The 20,686-nt window shown below is 37.7% G+C and overlaps 1 protein-coding gene across 2 annotated transcripts in view; it reads left to right on the top strand.

Annotated features, from left to right (window-relative positions):
* The window catches only part of KNL1 (kinetochore scaffold 1), a 28,755-nt gene extending 8,473 nt beyond the window's left edge, over positions 1 to 20,282 (top strand). For both annotated transcript variants that reach the window (XM_056353837.1, XM_056353836.1), the window contains exons 10-26: positions 794 to 5,974; positions 6,737 to 6,881; positions 7,915 to 7,982; positions 8,111 to 8,209; positions 10,827 to 10,942; positions 11,767 to 11,857; positions 13,388 to 13,504; positions 14,133 to 14,220; positions 14,993 to 15,061; positions 15,450 to 15,489; positions 15,620 to 15,721; positions 16,170 to 16,270; positions 16,546 to 16,614; positions 16,767 to 16,876; positions 17,451 to 17,569; positions 18,880 to 19,002; positions 19,114 to 20,282. In XM_056353837.1, coding sequence (XP_056209812.1) covers positions 794 to 5,974; positions 6,737 to 6,881; positions 7,915 to 7,982; positions 8,111 to 8,209; positions 10,827 to 10,942; positions 11,767 to 11,857; positions 13,388 to 13,504; positions 14,133 to 14,220; positions 14,993 to 15,061; positions 15,450 to 15,489; positions 15,620 to 15,721; positions 16,170 to 16,270; positions 16,546 to 16,614; positions 16,767 to 16,876; positions 17,451 to 17,569; positions 18,880 to 19,002; positions 19,114 to 19,219 — 6,744 coding nt within the window. In that variant the 3' untranslated portion in view covers positions 19,220 to 20,282. The remainder of the gene's footprint in view (positions 1 to 793; positions 5,975 to 6,736; positions 6,882 to 7,914; positions 7,983 to 8,110; positions 8,210 to 10,826; positions 10,943 to 11,766; positions 11,858 to 13,387; positions 13,505 to 14,132; positions 14,221 to 14,992; positions 15,062 to 15,449; positions 15,490 to 15,619; positions 15,722 to 16,169; positions 16,271 to 16,545; positions 16,615 to 16,766; positions 16,877 to 17,450; positions 17,570 to 18,879; positions 19,003 to 19,113) is intronic.
* Positions 20,283 to 20,686: the final 404 nt, after the last annotated feature.

Below are 20,686 nucleotides of genomic sequence, written 5' to 3'. Positions count from 1 at the left end.
TTAAAATCTAGTGTGGAAGAGAGGACATGCACCGTGGGGCTAAGAAGGTCAAATTGAAACTGTCTCTCTCCTTGGTTTGGATAAATGTGTATGGTTATTCTTCTTATAGTATATTTTATTTCTTATATTTATAAAATAGGATATATAATATGAAGTAAACATGAAACTGTTCTAAATATATTCATAATATTTGATAAATACAGTATTCTATCTTGTTACTGGCCCATTTTTCCCCCCAGCTTTAAAACTGTAAATTCTCTCTATTAAAATAGAGATTAAAATCTCCCTAGTCAGTGATGAAAAAGTCTTCTAAAGCATCCAGCTTGGTGCTGCTGATTTGGGGCACAAGCATGATAAGCTGGGCAAGGTTTTTACCTACAGTTAGGAAGGGGAAAAAAAAATAGGTGAAAACTGCACTGTAGAGGTATAGAAAGTACTGATCCATAAGATTCAGTAATCATGCCATACTTACTAAGATCTGGCTAGATATGAAGCCTTTGCCCAACAGTAAACTTGAGATGCGTTCTTTCAAAAAAATCCATTTAAATACGATGTGCTCTAATGATTGTAGTCATTCTTTCCTTGAATGTGTTACTGCTTTTCACATTGATATTGAAATCACATCATATTGAAATAATTTTTTTTTCCAGAAGATGATGTAAACATAGAGCTATAACCTTAGGACTGCGTTACTTGAGTTTTGCTTTAAATAGAATAAACGATTCTATCATTTGTCTTAAATGTCAGTAACTGTAATTTCTTCCCTCCTTGTGTGTGTTTTTTTTTTTTTTAGTGGCATGATGCAGACAATGCCATTCAAAGGACAAATAAGCATGACACCACCCTCATCTTCTCAGATGAAAATGAAATGGATATGACAGCTAGTCACACTGCAGTGATTACACGTAATCTGAAAAACAATCAAGCTGAGAAAACTGAGAAAATAGATATTGTGTCATTTCTGGCTGGGTTAAACTCTAACAATGGAAAGGCAGAAATGAGCAAAGAATTTCGTTTTTTCTCAGAGCCTACATACCATTCGTGCCCATCTTTTGAAGACAAGAACGATGCTAATACGGAAAAAAAAATAGATTTCAATAAATTTTTGATGGGCTTGAAGTTAAATGAAAAGACACTCAATCCTATTGAAAAAGAGAATGGTTTTTTTGACCCTTCACAGGTCTCAGATGACGTGGCACGATCTTCCGTGAAATTTGTATATTCCCATGAGCCACTGGACACCTGCAATGTAACAAAAGTCTTTAGAGGGCAAGATGATGGAATGGAAGTGACAAAATGCCAGGAAGCTGACATTAAAGCTATGTTTTCTGGTGTTTGTGAAGCTCCACCAAGGCAGTTACAGTGTGCAGATGTTACTGAGATGTTTGCAGATGATGGGATGGATATGACAACTATTCATACTGCAAAAATGTCTTTTCCCTTCCCCAGCCTAACCTTCAAAAAGGATTTCCCTTCCACAGAGTTAGATAATTCTATATTAAAGAGAGCATCTAATCAGCATTTAATTGTTCAGCAGGATTCTCAACTTTGTACAGACAGAAAAATAGTAAATGTTGAAGACAGACGAGATCCTACAGCACTGCAAACTGTTAAACAAGAGGCCAGAACAATGTCTGCCATCCCAGGATCCATTTCTTCAGAGACTGTCTTCAGAAGTGGTAAAACTGTTGATTTTTCTAAATGTGATGACATGGAAATTACTGGGAATTATAAGGATGTAATCTGTATTGACAGTACCAAAGAAGTGAACAGTTCACACCATAAAACTTTTGAAATGCCAGTTAATACAAACTCTTTGCTAGCAGAAAACAGACATCCAGCACATGGTGATGGGGACGTTACAAAGAGTCTAACATCTTTGGATAATCGAAGTTCTGTGTCGTATAAAAATAGTGCACTTGAAATATCTTTGGGCTCAGATGAACGAATTGAAAAAGTGACCCAGGATCATGGGACTGCTTCGGTGAATGCTGGTTTTGAGTCACACACAAACTCAGTGTCTGCTGGTGTTTCTAAGAGTAGACTTCAGCACAGTCTGGCAAACTCTCAACCTGTTTCTCTGCCAGGTGAGAAGACTGTAATATTCTCGGGAGAAGACATGGACTTGACTAAAACCTGTGTTGTCAAGGTTGATGGGAAGAATGATGAGAATGAATCTCCTGCTGGAGTGCTCATCTCTGTCACCTGCAAGCCTCACTTTCTTGATAACAGATCTACATCTACCAATTTAAATCAACAGGAAGAAATGGAAATAACTAAATGCCATGCTGTTGTCGTTGATGATCAAAGCAACAGGATAACTGCAGAAGCAAAACAAATGCCTTGTAAAATAATTCCAGGGAAGAACCAGAACAAAAATGTCAATGGAAGTGCAAATTCTTTAGATATGGACAAGGAAAATATTGAGGTGATAATTATCAATGGGAATATTAAAAGAAGCCAGGCTATAGAAATGAATACTAAAGATCTTGAGATGATAATGGTTGATAAGAACCTTGGGAAAACAAACTTTCAGGCGAGTGGTCCAAGTTCCTGTTCAAAGAGCATGTGTTCATTACCAGAGCAAAATAGAGAGGTCCCTGAGAATATTGTCAGCAACACTGGTGCATTCAGGTCTTTGCAAAGTCAAAAAGTTGTTATATCTCAACCTTTGGAAAAAAAGCTTCCAAATGCTTCCATTTCCTGCATGAATGACAAGATGAGCATGTTTTCAGATGATCAAAACATGGATATAACCAAAACTCATACCGCTGCCTTTGACATTGCCTTTATTAATACAGCACAAAAATATGAGAATAATCATAGTCAAAATAATGTAATATCCAAGCAGCTGCAAAATCAGACCTTCCAGTTTCCTGGTAGTCAGACTGCAGCAATAGAATGCAGGGATTTGAAAATGAATGCAGATAAGCAAACTGTTACTCCTTTGGCTCCAAATGGTTTGTTTATTGCCAGTAATGAGTCCGCTCCCTCTGGAATGAAAGGAAATGAACAACCTGGAACAGTATTAGGAATAAATGCAGATTGCCAAAACTCAGACAGGCAAGAGAAACCCCATACTATGAAGGTGGTAAACAAAGTATTGCCAACTCGAGTAGATTCGGAGAGACATTTTTCAATTGCTAGAACAGTTTCTTCAGGAGATTTAAAAAATCCTCACTCAGTTGATGGCCAGCACTTGAGGACTGCTGAAGAGCCCTTACTAGCTGATATGTCTGAACCACATAAGGGAAGTTCCCAGTTGCCTTTGTTTTCAGAAAAGTCAGTTGTGTTTCCCTCTGGTGAAAACATGGACTTGACTGGAAACTGCGCGGTAATGGTTCCCGACGGCAGCATCAGTGCTGTTTTATCAGAAAGAAAAACAGAACCTGGGTACCTTGGTCAAGACAAAAATAAAATAATGTCCTTAAAAGAGGGGGTCATGATGGCAATAAATAGCCAGGAGGCATCTGCGTGTGATGTCAGACACCAAGAAGCACACAAGAAAATATTAGCTGTGAGTGGGTTAAAACATTTGCCTTTTGCAGATGAGAAAACGGTAATATTTTCAGAAGATGCAGATATGGACATCACCAGAAGTCATACAGTTCCAGCAATGAACAAAATAATTTCACAGCTTAAAAGTTCAAATGATGACACAACCTTTATTTCTGGAGATAAAACTCAGGTTTTTGCCTGCAACAATGACATGGAAATAAGTAGACTCAATACTGTTGCAAGTGATAAATCTGTGGAAAAGGCTGCCTCTCAAGGCATGCTTAAGACAGCTAAAAGGACTGGAAGGAAAAGCTTGAAGGGAACAGGGGAAAAGACCATTTTATTTTCATTGAGCGATGAGAATAATGACATGGAGATCACAGAGAGCCATACAGCTGCAATAGGCCATGAAATTGTCTTGCAAAATGAGCAAGGGCTTCATTCTCTCTCTTCAGCTGATCCTGTTAAGACTGTTATGTTCGCAGATAGCCAGGCTGACATGGACATTACCAACTCTTGCTCTGCTGATAAAATTACTGTGAAAGTTGTATGTGATGATAAACTGAACTTAGATGAGGAGGTTGGACAGCAAGCACTTGCAAATAGTGAAGCTACTAGGCTTGCTGTGGATGATATGGAAATCACTAAACCCCATGATGTAGCTTTGGAAGAAAATTTTCTGCAAGGTAGGCAACCCAATCAGCCTGTTCCTTCAACTTCCACAATTATGTTCATGAGTTACCAGGCTGACATGGAAATGACTGAGTCTCACTCTGGTGATGAAAGTAGATTAAAGTTAGCTAAACAAGTTGGACAGGAGGCTCTTTCAGACAAAAAACCAGTCATTTTTACTTTGTCTGACGATATGGAGATCACTAAAACTCATACGGCTGTATTAAGTGGTAAAATCGATGTACAGGACAGAGAGGCCGTTCCAGCCATTTCTGCAGTTCATGCTGATAAAACCATTGTGTTTACCCACAACCAAGATGATATGGAAATAACTGCATCCCATACTATTGCTGTTAATAACAATATTAATGGATTTGAGAACCAAGAATTGTCACTCAAAAGCACTCAACAACCGGACTTGCAGAGTGCATTGTCATCTGGCAGAGATGAAATAGATTCCTCAGAAACAAAAGACCTGAATGGTAAATATCTTGCAAAATCTAAGGATAAGCCCAGCATTCCCTCTAATGTTTCATCAGCCTCAGCATTTCCTAATGAGAAAGGAGCTATGCAAGTCCCCGGTGGCACAGCACCAGGTTCCGTTTATTCTGTCTGTCTTCCAGAAGAGACTATGGATGTGCAGGTACCACAGAATCTTGTCCTTTCCACAGGTAATTCTGTCCCTGTAAGCACTGAGCAGGATCTCATACTGCCAGAAAACCTGAAAGCAAAGAGAGCTACTTTCAAGCTTCCAGGTAACAGTCCTGTAGATTGCAGTGAAGAAAGTAGTGTTTTGGTATCCCATGTTTCACTTCCCATCCAGCAATCGGGTTCTTTCAAGGGTTCTCCAGATGAGTGTAGTACTCGGGGAGACCAAGTATTGAAAGTTGTTTCATCTAGACATGAAGATTTAGCTACAGATTTAGGCTTGGCTGAAGCAAGCCTTGTTACAGTTTCTAACAAGAAATCAAAGGAAAATGAGGGGCTGTCAGCTGAAGGGGAGACACCTCCAAAAGACTTTCATGTAAACTCTGAACAAACTAAGCAACTTCTGGTCAGTGGCAGTCCAAGAGATCAAACGGATCCAACTCTTGCACCTGAATTATCAGGTATTTTAAATGTTTGTTCAAAACTGAAAAATATTAGAAAGAAATCTGCAGTTCTCTCTGTTTCTGAAGCTGCTTTTTCTGACCAGTTGCCCAAATCAGCTCAGCCAGAGGATACCTTGAGGTCAGATAAAAATACTGTAAATGAACCAGATAATGTATTTTATACCAAAGGGCAGGAGAACACATGTCTTGAATCTGGAGCTGCTCCCATAGATGCACATTCAGGCATGGCACTTAAGGATAAATACCAAGGAATAAATGTCCCTCTAGGTATCTTCCAGCCAAAATTACCAAACAGAAGAAATCCTTCTGTTTCTAGTGTACAAGACATAAGTGCAAAATCTTCAGGCAGAGGAGAAGCATCAGTTTCAGAAGTAAATGTAAATGCTCGTGAAACCCCACATAACAAGTCTACTAGGCAGAACTTCAGCCCTTCTCAGTTTATAGCAGAAGAATTTCTTCCTGTCTGCCTAGAAGAAATGGATTCAAATGAATCTGTAAGCTCTGAACTCATGGAAAATGCATGCAATGAGATAAACAAAAACCAAATCTCCCACAATGAAAAGAATCCATCTGAGGAGACAAAACCTTGCAACACAAAAAGAGCTTTGGAACAAGATGAGGAAGATCTTCAAAGTCTGAAGAAGACCAAGAGTGATGAAAACCTGGATGGTGAGGTCTCTCGAGGCTTGCAGGTGAGCCTAATCCCCTGTTAAAAGGATACAGTGAACGTTAACAGGACTTCTATTTAAATCTTGGGGTGTAAGCAGATCTGTTGGTAAGTTTTCTTGCTTCTCTTAACCACCAGTTTGCTGTCATTTTGCTGTATTGTTCCCTGTATTTTTCATGATTTTGCCAAAACAAAAATCAGGTTGAAGCATGGAACCTCCCTGAACCATGCAAACCAGACAGAATAAAGGATATGCTACTTTTAAATCATCCTCTCCATAGTATCGTAATACTTTCTTGACTAAACACTTCGTCCTCTGAACTAAACTGTTCGCTAGCTGCTGCTTGGGAACAATGATAGAGTAAGGCCTAAAGCAATTATTTAAAATGCAAACATGGATGTTTAGTTTAAACTAGTTTTTTTATAGACAGCAAAAATTGCAGTTGAATCAAGAAAATTTGTGCAAATATGCAACATTAATCTGACCTTAAAAATAAGTTTGTAATCATCAGCAGAAACTTTCCAGTTCCAAAAGCTGGAGGAGTGTGCTATGGAGGCTACTGCTTTGACTGAGAAATGAACGGATGTTTTTGCAGCTTCCTTTATGTCATCATAGGAAATGGCTTAACTAGCCATATGCTGGTTTCTCATGCTGATTAGATGTAAAATGTGCTGATATTAAAAATGAAACAATTCTGAATGTCAAGAAATAGCTGCAATAAACTACTGAGCAACTTGTATTGTTTCATATAGCTCTTTTAATATATTTTTTTTTAACTTTAATTAGGTTACTTTTGGTGCTGTGTCTCAAAGCCAAGGAGAAGCTCATAAAGGTGAAGAACCTCCAAATCTGTCGGCTAAAAGCCACGACTGTACTCATGCCAGCACTAGCAGCTCTCTGGATTCTGTTAAGGCTGACAGAGAATTAACAAGTAAGACTTCCTTTGCCATAATAGTCTCAAACCTTGTGGTCTTTATGCATAGTCAAGGAAGAGCCCTACCTGTAGTATATATTTCATTTAGGAAAGGCCTTGAATACCTGTGTCACAGCTTCTCACCCAGCCGCTCAACATGCTTTTATGTTCTGGCTGAGTCAAAGCCATTCAAGGAGTACTGAGACTGGAAGGAAAAGGAGCAGAATTTAAGTACAGCTTGGTTTTCAAGGGCAGGTTGGGCTGGTGAGACAGCTGGGTTACCTTGGCACAGAGCAAAGCTCCAACTCAAACTCTACTCCAGCTCTGCTGGCCCAAAGATGATTTTAAGCTGGTTCCATGCAGAATGAGCCTGCATGTTGCAGCCCTGCACTCTTGGAAAAAGAGTCCTCTGAGTGCACTGCAGGGGCAGGCTCAAGCAAATCCAGCCCCCAGGTTTAGTTAGCTCCTGCTAATTAGCTGATACCTAACAATAAGGCAGAAATCAGCCAATCATCTGGTAAGTGATATCTTGCCTCTATTTACAAAACCGATATGTTTTGGCCTCCTGCAGCCATGAAAGCATATGCCTTATCTGGTAGACTGGGTTCTTTCCTTTGAGCGAGAAACTAGCCCTTGTTGGCTCAGAACCTGTGTTTACCTTGAAAGCTGCTGGCGACCCAAATGCTCTTTGGTCTCTGTCTACATAGGACGCCCTCTGTGAACTGGTTGGAGTCTCTTTCTCAGTTTTATTACATATTTTTATTAGTATGTTACATATGGCTTTCCTCCCATAGAAAAGTGAACCCTGTCATTTCATTGCTGCTCTGACACAGATTTTATTTTACATCAGTCTTAATCTAGTCCTCCTTGTTTGTCCCAAGTAGTTGTTTTCTCAGTTACTTCATTCAGCACTGGAAACACACATAAAGATCAAACTCCACATTAAAATTGCTTTTTTTCTATAACTAATGAGCTTAAGGTCATATTTCTATAAGAATATTATTAATCCTAGCAACATCCTTTTTATATTTTTTTTTTTCCTTCTGGCTAGTTCAGCGAAGCAGTCAGATGGAATCTCAGCTTCTCATACATAGCATTTGTGAAGATAACTTACAGGAGGTATGTAAACAGCTTAAAGATGCCAGCTTCTTGCCTATCAGGAAAAATACTTGTATGCATATGTGCAAGTAAGCATTATTGCTTGAAAAATGTACTTATCCATACGCTTTTTTTTCTAACTTTTACAGAAATTTCAAAATGGTCTTATCACAGTTGGGGAGTTTTTTACACTTCTTCAACTCCATATTCCTATTCAGAAGCCCCGGCATAGCCATCTTCCAGCCAACGTGAGTATCTGTCCTTTGATGTACATAATAAAATTAACCTTACATTATATTCCTTTTGGGTTTTTTTTGTTTGGCTGTTTTTTTAATTATTTTTATTTTTATCCACTAATCAGTCTGTATTAAAGGCCTTTAAATGATTTAAGCCCAGAAGTCAGTTCCACCTTGACAAGTGTTAGACACTGCATGCTTCCTCTTTCTTTGCTTGTTCACTTCTGTTAAGTCTGATGCTTTTTTTCCTCAGTACTGCAAAACAGAATAGATTTCAATCTCTGCAAGAAATACCGTATGTATAATCAGGATTATCTGTTCTTGGATAAATATGCTAATTCTTGCATTTTTTAACTTGTTTCAAGGATGATAAGTTTGAAAGTGAGGATCAGAAGTTCAGTCTAACCTTTTCACTTTTATCTTCTTACTATGTCCATCAGCTGAAATCAGAATCCTGAAATGCCACTCTGCATTCCTGCTACTTGTTCTACTCTATTCTTCACCATGCTTCATGGTGACATTACTACTCTTTATTTCTTCCCCTTAAGTCTGTTCTGCCTGAATGCAGTTTCAGTATCCTTATCCTGAAAGGTTTCCATTAAATTCTTGCAGACATGGGAACAACTTTTCTTTTGCATGCAGACAAGTACCATGCATTGGTGGTAACTGGATGCTGAACCAAGCAATCTTTTTTGCAATCATCCTGAAAACAGGGCCTTGTCATTTGTTTTCGGTAAAGGCACCTTATTTTCATATAAACTTTGTTGAGACCAGTGTTTTGGACTTGGTTATTTGTATACATTTGTGTAGACAACTGAATTTCTACCTGGATGCTGGGGCTGGTCTCTCTTACCTGTCTGGATTTTGCAAATAATCTTTGGAAGGAATGGTACTTATGTAACGAAGTAGTGTGAATGAGCTCCTTAGTTTTCTGACATATATTATACTGACGTGGAAAAGTTTCAAGTTTCATAAACAGGAAGTTTGCAAAATTGCAATACTTAACGCTTTTTTAACAAAGTGTATGGGGATTTAGTTCAGATGCTTCTGTTTCTGGCTGCTTACTGTGGTTTCTACTGGCAGACTAAACAATGCACTGGGGCAATGGAGAAGCCATCCTGGAAAGTGGAAAATTTTAGCAGTGTCTGCATAATTTTGACACTGGAGTTTCTTCTGTGTCGGTACTTATTCTAGAGTGCTGGAGAACTTTTCAGTAGTCTGTTCAATGTTAAATAAATTCTAATGAGATTTGATCTTCCTTCTTTCAAATGAGTGGCGTGACACCTGTTTTGGTAGGAATTTTTGATATGTCTTTATGATAATAACTGTAAGAGTGAAGCAGGTTTACCATGTATGAAAAGGTGTGGTCAAGATCATATTCTTCCCATGGAAAGTGGTATATTTGTGAAAAATCTTTACTTGTGAAATTAACTCTAGTACTCCAGATTAGTTGAAAACTGGCTCCTGTGTAACCAAGTCTCACTGCTGTAAGATGTCATGTTATCAGAGCAAATGCATCATTAGAATTTTCACGTAAGAAATATAGTTATTTTCTGGGAAATAAGGACTGCAACTGTGGACCTTGTTTTGTTAGTTTGCAGAAAGCCAGTGCCTACAGCTGGTTTGCCCTGTCTGTGGGGCACAGGTGCTGGTGTGCTGTTCTGCCTTTCTTCATGGCCTTGTTCCTGACTGAATAAAATTTCTGTGTGTCAACTTAGCAAGCGCAAGTAAAAAATCTGTCCATTTTAAAGTTCTTTAAAACTGTTATGGCAAGAATGAAAATTGATTAAAAAGAACTACAAGTAAATTAATATAATCTGTATTGATTAAATTGCTTTATGACTTTAAAATCTCTTCTGTTTTTCTTTAAAACACTGTACTGTTTTAGTTAGTTTAGTTTACACTTTGAGTATGCAAATTGATTCACACTGACCTGTCTCTAAATATTAATCAGGCTTACAAAAGTCTGATATTATTCATTAATGACTGATCTCTGATAAAAAACAAACACCATCTCCCCTCTCCACCCCTGCAAAAGCCCCCAAAAACTTTCTCTGAAGGGATGCAGTTACTATTGATTATTTACGTGCTCCAGTATATAGGTAGCTTGCTGAAATACCCTCATTGTATTTATTTGATGTGCCTAAGATACATTGAAAGTTGTGAACTTTGATTCTGAATCAAGCATAGCTATCTTGTTTTATTCTACAGCAAACATCACTGGGATAACATTATGTGTGTTTTTCAAGTCTTCATCTAAAAGAAAGTTACCCTTTTCCAATTTTTGTCTTTTTTTTTTTTTTTTGAGCTCTAGTGATAACGTGTATGTCCCAAAAGGAAGTCCATGCTCAAACATGAGGAAACATGAGGCATAAAAATGGAATGAGCTATCGAAGGTTATATGACTAACTTGTCTCAGAATGAAATAAGACATGTCCAGGATGAAAACAGTTGTTTAAGCATGTCAGGCTTCCTTCATTAGGGTTCGGATTTCAGTTTTTGTCTGTTCTGCAAAAATAAAGATTCCGGGCCTTTTACTGGTTTCTCGACATGAATTGTTTGGAAGTTACTGTTTCTGAAAAATATATGTATCTCTTTCTTCACAATTTTTCCCTCTGTTTTTCCCCAGTGTGCAGTCAGTGCACCACCTACTCCAGAAGACCTCATTTATGGCCAGTATATTTATCGCCCCAAGCTGCGTATTTATGAAGAAGACTGCCAGGCCCTTTCTCAGATGATAGATGAGTAAGTGTTTTTTCAGCCACAGATTATATTAGTAATTCTATTTTTTCAGCTCTGGTTGCATGCAAAGTGGCCTGAAGAAAGTGAATACATTACATATGGGAAAAATAAAGAATTACAGTTAACCTACTTTTTGCTGGCAGCCAGGTTATTTACAGGTTTAGACAGTATATAGGGTTTACTCTAAGGGAGGAGTAGTGGTTATGGAGATAATTAAGGTTTGATTTTTCCTGAAGTAATTTATCTTTTACTAATGGAGTGCTTCAAAATGCATCAGAAGCGTTAGACTAAAACTTTTAAAATTGTATCAAAAATGATCAAACGTAGAAAGCAGAATCCCAACAGGTTATGGTCTGTTGTTTGTTCCAATTTTCCAGCATTCATTAGATTGAAATACAGTTGTCATGCTTTATTTTCTTATCTGGAGGACACTTCTGATCTGGTTCGTTATGCCTTTAGTAACTTATGTGCAAAATCAACTCTTATAATATAATTAAAAATCAGTAGTAGGATTTTTTCACAGCCTCATTAGCACCACTTCCTATTCCTTTGGCTCTCTAACTTTCCACCTCCTGTTCAGACCTGCCCTCGACAAAAAGACTGTAGGCAGTGAACTTTGTATTATGTGCTAGAGTGTCACAAACATGGCCTCCATTTAACCAAGGCTTTAGAGAGTCTCTCCAAGATGTAAGACCCAAATAAATGAAAATATTTACATTTTCATTAGAAAAGGGGAGTGAATTGTATAAATACCAATGTGCTGCTTTATGTGTTTGGTGCAGCTGCAACAAGACTTCCAACTTTTTTTTTTTTCTTCCACATTTCAGGTTAAAACTGTATGCAAATGTCCAGGATCAACTCCTGGTGAATGTGAATAAGAGCTTGTGGGAAGTAATGAGAACCTGCTCTGATGAAGAGGTAACACTGAAGGAAGAATTAATGTTGTTTCTTACATAAGGAAGTAGTAAGGTTAATTTATGTATTCAAATAAAATAACAACCAGAATGGTCACAGAGAATAACGGTAGGCAGGTAGGTGATAAAAGGCAAAATAATTTCTGAATAGAAAACTGCTATGAGAACTTGTGATATGTCAGAAGAATGCGGCGATATGTGCCCTTTCAAATATATAAAAGAGAATATGTTGCTGTAAAACAGAAAAGCCATGATAATCAGTATCAAGTTGACAGTGGTATATCAATATTGATATATCAAGTTGATAATTCAGGTTAGTTGAGGGCAGAAAAGAAAAGAGAAACTTTAGATGGACTTAAGCATACAGTGCAATTTTGGAAAGAAAAAAATGAACAGCTCTTACTATAGAGACTGTTGCTTCACTGGTGGAGCTGAATTTTGTGTTAACTTACACGCTTATTTAGTTCAGAAAGACATGATTTTGCAAGACATTTAATGAACAGAAAATGCGTGTCATTATGCAAAAATAAAACTGGATACAGGATTTGGAACGCAGCAAAGTGTCATATGCAAAAATAAAAGATGAGGCCAGAGGGTAATTAAAGTAGAATACTAATGATTATGGGCACAAAAAGCATGAAGAAGACATTTGCATGTCAAAACCAGAAAAATTATTGATGTATCCCAGCCAGAATTGAGAAGGTAGATCAAGAGATTCTGGTTTCTGTTGTTCTAATGCAAAGATTAAATATCTATTCAATGACAGTAAAGAGTCAAAATTTATAAAAGACTGTATTTTTCATAGTTCATAATTAGATTGTTGTAGGATATCGCTGAGGCTAGGTTATTAACTAGGTTCAGGAATAATTACACTTAGGAACAAAGAAATCAACTAGAACACTTAGTTTAGCTCTTAGAATAACAAAATTTGAAAGCTTACTAAGCAAATCTCTACCCACTGCAATTAGAATGATACCACCCAGTGGAAATAGGCAGATGACAAACATTGTAGAAAAAAGCTTTTCATACATTTTTCTGCAGCTTTTGGACTGACAGCTGTCAGAGAAAACATTGACCTGCATGATCTGTAGCTGTGTTCTGTTAAAACAGGTTTTAAGTTTACTTCTTGTGGGGTTCAGCCTGGACTTCGTGAGCATTTCAGTTAGCCTCCTTAACCAGAACAGGGCAAGTGTTCTAAATAAACCTCAAACAACTGGGATGATGGGCTTAATGAAGTTGCTCTGGTTTTTAGTAAAAGCATCTCTTTAGTTATTTGTGCAGCTCACTGTTTGAGTAAAGGTCTTGTTGGATCTTTGCAAATAAAATAATTTACTTCAGTAGGCGGCTGTGCTTGAATTAACAGGGATTGTCCAGTCTTAAATTTGCTTTAATTTGCAAGTGGCATGTAATACTGCTACTAGAGAAATTGGGTGTTGGGAGGAGTGGGGGAGGGAGAATGAGTCTAAAGGGTCAATTGAACAATCTTTTGATGCACGTTCTTCACTTTCTCTTCTGTATTTTCTGTTTGTTGCAGCTGAAGAGCTTTGGAGCAGAATTGAACAAAATGAAAACCTGTTTCACCAAGGAGAATAAAATCTTGGCTCACAACGAGAAAGTGACATTGTACAGGAAATTGCTGCAAAGTGCACAGGTAATTTGTCACAAGGCTGCAGAGGCTTAGCTATTTTGTCTTTGACTGTCAAGTGTGGGAGCCTAATTATTATATATAAGTGAGCATTCTCTTGAAAGTTTCCTTTTTATTAAACGTACTTCCTTTTTATTTATATGCAAATATCACACACATTGGGACAGTGACTTTCTTGCACTTACACTATAGCAACCTTCTGCCTAGGGGTTTGGGCAATTAAAGTAACAGGTGAAAAATGGGAGTATTAAGAGAAATGCTATCAGAAATTAGCTCTTTATACTGTAGTAATCTCACTATTGGTAACTCACAAGGAAATGCAAAAGTAATGCATTGTGATAGGTATCAGAAATTAAAAAGCTGGTTAAAAGCTCTAGGCATTTATTAATTTCTATGTCTTATCTCGTCCCTTCATAAGAAAAGTCATTAGGAAGATACATTGTTAAGTATCTAGTACTTTCTTATGCATGGCTGCTGCCTTAGTGTTTCTCAGTCTGCTCCTTTGTTCTAATGACAGATTAGATCAGTTTCTTTAATTAGTTTCTTAACAAGCAAAGATCCACATAATGGTCTCGGAAGACAATTCAGATTTTTTTGAAAAGTCATTGACTTGAGTACAATTTTCCTACCTTAGGAACAACATGGAAAGCTACAGTCAAGAATAGAAAAGATGGATGAATTGTTTGAGGAGGCAGAGAACTGTCTTGTTGCTCTGGAAGCAGGTATGTGTTTCCAAACCAGTGACCGATAATACTGATTTCTCTATTTGTTTGCAGAGCTGCTGTTCAAATGGTCAGTTCAAGATTCTGTGTTTGGTGGTTGCTTGGAATTTTACATTTCCTTTGTTACAAGTATTTGCTAGGCCTAAATACCTTCATTTGTGTCTGCAAACTTGTCTTGTGGGTGTCACTTACACATCATATGAAGAACTTGGGAGTATATCTGCATTGAAATACAGAATTATAATTGTAGCCTATGAACTTGTAACCAAGCTGGCTAAATCTGCTAGCGATAGCAGTACAGCTAGCTGCCAGCATGCGGTTCAGAATGGCTGCAAAACCTGCCAGCGATGCTGCAAGTAGGCAAGACTAAGCTTTGCACTCCAGGACTGTACTGTTTTAGCATCATAGCTGGATGGTTTAACACTTGTTCAGCTGTGTTCGCACAAGCTACAGTCAGTACTTAGTCAGCACTGCTGCATAATGATGCTCTGTGTATTTTCACTTCTTCCAACTGAGTTTTCTTCCATTGACTTTAGAAATAGAAATCAAATTGCACAGTAGCAGCTTTGAAACAGTGCAATAAAACGAATTTTCCTTGCTATCTGTTACTTTTAGAGGCTTTTGGTAAATACCCTTCCAGGTTTTTGTACATATTTTTTTTTTCTTAGTTAACTTTGAAATAGTAAGATTTATAGAATCCACAGACAAATAAAATAGAATGTAAGTATTGAATCTGGGAGTTCTGCAGAAACCTGATACTTCTTTCCCACAGATTCTGACTGGGATGAATGGGAAGCGAACTGCAATGATGAAAAGGCAGAAGGAAAAAACCTAGGGAAAGGTAATGGTACTAGCTGAATGGCAGGCTTTGTGGTGTTTTTCAGATTCTGGAGAGGGTAATACTCAACCCCAACCCTACACACTACTGTTTTCTGCATTGGATATACCTAATTGCATAGATGTTAAAGTATGAAAAGGACTGGTTTTCCCCTGGAAAAATGGAGTTTAGAACTTGGTACAGTGTGACTTGAAGAGTGTGCTGACTATCATATTCAGCACTTCAGTTGTTCAATAATTAATAACCTTTGTTGATAGCATATCTGTATCCAGGTAGGAGTAACAGCCATCAAGTTGTGATCCTTCATATTGTTAAAGAACAGTGACTGCACAGCAAGTTAGGGCTTTCTTTGCTGCTCTTTTCTCTCATAGCTTTTTTCCTTTTCTCTTAGAATTGGAAAGCCTCAAAGCCCAAGAAGAGGAACTTCAAAGGTAAGATATCAAAGATGATCTAAAGACTTTAAATAACATGGGCACATCCAGGTTTTAGAGGGTTGGTGATTTTTATTTTTTTTTTTTTAGCCAATGTGCTACATCTCATGTTGTTGGTTTATCTTTGCAGTGAACTGTCAGATCTGGAGACTCAGAATGAGCAAATGCTTGCTCAGATGAACCAGCTAAAGGAAAAAGAAAAAAGCTGCCAGGAACTCCTGGAGAGAGATGAGTAAGGTTTTATTGTGATCACCTAGTTCTGGGGCCTCACATTTGTATATAAATGTTTTTTTGGTTTTGGGTTTCCTTGTTACTTGATTTTGGGAAATCTTTGGGTGCCCATCTCCTCACTGTCTAGTATAAGCAAAAAGCCTTGGTGAACTTCTGTGTGTGATGCGCTGTTTTTCTATTAACAACTTTGCAGTGATGTTCTACATTCAGTCTTTCTATACCCAACTCTCCAATTCCAAAATGAACATTTATGTAAAAAGAATAGTATTGTGCTTGCTTTCTCAACAGATTCTTAACATTCTGTTGGAAAGTGAAAATTTCATTGGTACATTATGTGGTAATAGCTGCAAGTGCACTTAATACTCTGATGCTTGTCCTTCAGATCATTGTTTTGATTGGTTGGTTGGAACTTAGGGTGATGGTGTTTCTTTTTCCCCCCTCATTTTTAGCTCCACTGAGTGGGAGATTACTGAATGGAGCGAACAGCAGGCAGTCTTTAATTTTCTTTATGATTCTATTGAACTCACAGTTGTGTTTGGACCCCCTATAGGTAAGTTGCAAAACTGGTATGTTTCAGCTTTATGAATTTGAAAGGTTAAATAGTTATATAATAGAAACCTAAAGTTTCTGTATTTGTGGCGATCTGCTAAAAGGAAATAGAAAGCACACTACAGCAGCAGCATGTAACCTAAGAAGTGGCTTTCAATGTGCTTTCTATGGAAATTCAGAAAAGTATGTAATGAATGGCTGTTTCTGAAGAGGAAGAGCTATAACTCCAGAACTAAGTATGGAAATAACTACTGTTGGGTTTTTTTTCCTTCTCAGATGGTGATGTTTTCGGTGAAGATCCTTCCAGAAAGATAGTTAGCCTGAACTTTGAATCTTTCTTGGATGGTAAGATTTTATTTTTTTTTTAGTAGCTTGAAAGTAGCTGCTGGGATAATCTGTTCTTGGAAGGACATCTGTAACTTTGTGGTTTATCTGCTAGTGCATTACAATACTGCTTTAAAAGATTTCTGGCAATGTGTTTTTCTTTTGTGTTACAGAGGAAAAAGCTCCACCCTCCTCATGCTTAGTCCAACGACTCATCTTCCAGTTTATTGAAAGTCAGGGATGCTGGCAGGAAAAGTGTCCCACACTGTACCACTTGCCCCAGGTAATGTTCCAGAAAAGCCTGCAAGACTCCAGGAAAACATTAAATCTTTTCTATCACAGAGAACAGGGCTGACACTGAGAACAAAAGCATCCTAATAAATGCTCCATCAATGCAAATCAAAATCTGCTTTGTGAATATTCTGAGGTGCAGGGGGGAAGTACCTGTCCCTGAAGGCAAGAGTCCTAAAAGCTGTGGTTTCTTCCTTGTTTGCTGCATTGATATCCGCTTGTCTTAGTGATTTCTTAAAATCCCTTTTTTTCTGAGAGTAGAATTTAAATAATTGAGCTGAATGCTATTCTGCTTCCTAGAAAATTACTGGCTTAAATTGCCAAGAAAAACTTGGTGTTCCTGCATGTCTGTGCACCCCTGTTGACAGAGCTGAAGGGAGAAACTTAAGGCTAAGCATGTATAATTGTTGTTAAGCTTGTACAATTTCAATTTCACATCCAAACTCAGATAGCAGTTGAACTACTATTTTTTTTTCTTTGTATTTTCTAGGATAAACAGTTTTCAAGTGTCACATAGTTTACCAGCCTTACTGCCAATGTGATTGCTTTTCTGATTGCCCGCTCAGGTTCTTCATGACATCTCTTTGGTGGTGAGTCGTTGCAAGGTCTTAGGAGAGGAGATTGAATTTCTGGAGAGATGGGGTGGAAAATTTAATCTTCTGAAGACTGATATCAACGATACAAAGTAAGTAACTTCAGATGGAGTTTACACCAGTCCTTCAGAGAGTGTTTCTAGATAGAAACAAAACACTGAAACATTTTCAGTTTGGTTTTCTTCAGATTGAGTTTTTATGCAACTGCTTTTAACAACAACCTAATTTATTTTAATACAATTGCACTATAGTATCTAAATGCATGAAAATTAAGCTGTTCTTGGATTCAGCCATTTCCTTACTATCATATAACCTCTCATTCCTTGCTGCTTTCCTGTTTGACTTGACTCTCTTGCTTAAAACTTTAGGTCAGAGTGTAGCAACGGAAAGAAAACAGAGCCAGGAATTTACCTGTACCTTACTACTTTGTTGCTTCAGCCAAGCAGAATTAGTTGTTGAAGGAGAGATACACTTAAACTAAAGTCCCTTTTCTTTAGTTTTCATTTTCTCATACTAATTCCTGATTTTGTGACATCTCCCAGTGGAACAAGATAAATACAACTTCACCTTATCCTTCTGTTATTGATGCTTAGCCTTAATTAAGAAGTGGCCAGTTAACCATCCTTGCATGCCTTGATGCTGTTTCCATAGGTTATTCTAATTTTGTAGTACCCTTTTGCAAGAGTGGTGTTCTACTACATGCCAAAATCACCTAAAAGCTCTATTTAGTTAAGGCAACAAAACAGATGCAAGGGCCGCCTGTGCTCAGGAAGGTGCAAATTGTGGGAGATTTATCTGGAAAACACCTGTGTTTGTTCTCATTTATGCTATCCCCAAGCATCTGCTTCCTGGGCACTGTAGCCTTGGTGATGGTCTTACCCATATTTACAATAAAATTCAACTCTGGCCTTCCTGCACATTGTCATAGACAAGAGTACTGTGCTAGAGAGAAACTTGGCCTGATTTACATAGGGTTGGATGCATGAAACATGAATTAGACTTATGAGATTGGAGGTAAACCAGTCCCACTTCAAGCTCCAGAAAACTTTAGCTACCTAGGAATATTTTATGTTAACTAGAAAACATATTTTTTTTTTATTACTTTATACTCTCCCATAATTTTTGACAGGTTCTGTGAATTGTGTGTTCATTAACTTTTTCTGTGAGGAAAACTGGGGGTTTGTATTCTAACTCACTGTTAAAGTGCTGATAGTATCAGAGTGGAAAGTTTCTTTTAAGCTTATTTATGAAGTTAGCCTATGCTGGAACTCTCTAGAAGTTCTTGAGCTCGTTGCATCAATTACAGCAGTTGCTTTCCCTTCTGGAACCTAATTCAAAGGCGGTGGCGGTACATTTGGATATTTTGTATTGATCTTTTTGTTTTTATTTATTTTGCATACAGTGTGAAGCTTTTGTTCTCCGCTTCCACAGCTTTTGCAAAGTTTGAGTTGACCCTGTCTCTAGCTGCCGACTACCCATCTGCCTCACTGCCTTTTACTGTCCAAAAACAAATTGGCAATGTTGGGTGAGTTGAACAGAAAGAACCACTCTGTATGACTTAAGTTTCAAAACAAGGATGGGGAATTAAATGCTCCATATCCTCTCAAACACGTGTGATAATTGTATCTTTCCCCAGGGAGGAGGAAATTTCTGCTGTTCTCTCCGGTATACCGACTGGTTACCACTATCTGCGGAGAACGGTCAGCTTGATTCATCAAAATTTGCTCCAGGATCCCAGATGATTCACTAGATCCACATGCAAGACTGAAGAAGTCAGAGAGGATATTCTTTGATTTTAGCCTTGTAAGAATTCAAGCTGTCTCTCACTGGAATGGGAGTGCTGTTAGCTACTTAGCTCTTTAGTATTTGTGTCTAATAACTGGTTGATATCCAGGATGCTTGATGTAGACCGCAAGTTTTATAGAAGCAGAGGTCTCTAAAGAGGAGAAGGAGGAATTTCTTATGTCTTTTATAAATCAGATCTGGTTTTGTCTTCTTTCAGCCACCAGTGGTCTTGACCTCCTTGTATATTCTTTCCTAGCGTAGCACTTTCATTTTATTCTGGGTTGATTTACAGAGATCTTGTATAAAACAATGATGGGTATTTTCTAAATCAACATGACTGGAATTTACTTTCACTGTCATTACTGCACTACTGTGTAGCATTTTAACATACCACATCACGTTTCATTTTTTTTTTTTATAGTTTCCTGGAACCCCTCCCAAAATGCAGAAACTATAGTCCGGCTTCTGATTAACTAAACTTGTCATAATTAACCAGGTGGCCAAAGTCAGAAATATTTCTATCATAAAGACTAAAGACTGCTGTGCTTGACCACAGACTTTGCAGTGCAGCACACTCAAAGCCATCAGGTCCCATCTATGTGATCCTCTCAGACTAGAAGTTTGTTCTGATGTTCAGTGTTTTTGTCCAGTACGGTCTATCTCTTGGTTCTGGTACATGGCCAGAGTTAAAGTTTTAGTGAGGAGATGGATCTATTTAAATCTAGGAGGTATCAAACATCATTGGCTCAGGCCAGGTTGCTTTTGTATATAGTTTTAATATTATGTAGGTTGACCTGTTGGAACTGATCTAACCCTGGTTGAGTTTATCGTGTAGAAGTACCTGCTATTTCTCAGCTGTCCATTCTGTAGGCAGATGCAAATTTTTATATCTGTAAAATATGTTGAATATAAAAATATTTTCATGTGTTTAAGTGTTTATATCTTTTTGTCTTTTTACCAATTTTCCTTCTATTTAGAAGATGGAAGTTCATTAAATGTCTGAATTATTGCTCTTCCTTCTTCAAGTTGTGATTATTGGCTGCTCTATTTAAACTTGTGACTGAAAACTTGCCTATTGCTATTGAAATAACTTTGTTACCTATTTGGGAGGACTTTTTGTAATATGAACTTCTTTGCATTTTGGTCTGTTTTTTCCTCTTGCGTTTCCTAGTGTTAGCTTTCAATGGCCTGGCTTTTACAGGGTAATTTATTATTTTTTTTTAATTAGGAAAATAGTGCCTAAGTTGCAAATGACTTGGGTATTATACCTGGAACGACTAATAAATTTTCTTAGGTCATTATGTCAGCATTATTAACCAGTAGAGGGTACTGCAGCAGTACTTCATGAGCGTTATCCAGCTTGGGCTTTTTTGTGTGTCTGGTTTCATTTTCTTCCAGCATGTTTACAAGCTAAAGAATCCAAT

This window comes from Falco biarmicus, chromosome 10 (genome assembly GCF_023638135.1).
Source record: "Falco biarmicus isolate bFalBia1 chromosome 10, bFalBia1.pri, whole genome shotgun sequence".
Taxonomy (NCBI): Eukaryota; Metazoa; Chordata; class Aves; order Falconiformes; family Falconidae; genus Falco; species Falco biarmicus.
This window is presented reverse-complemented; position numbering and strand designations above follow the sequence as displayed.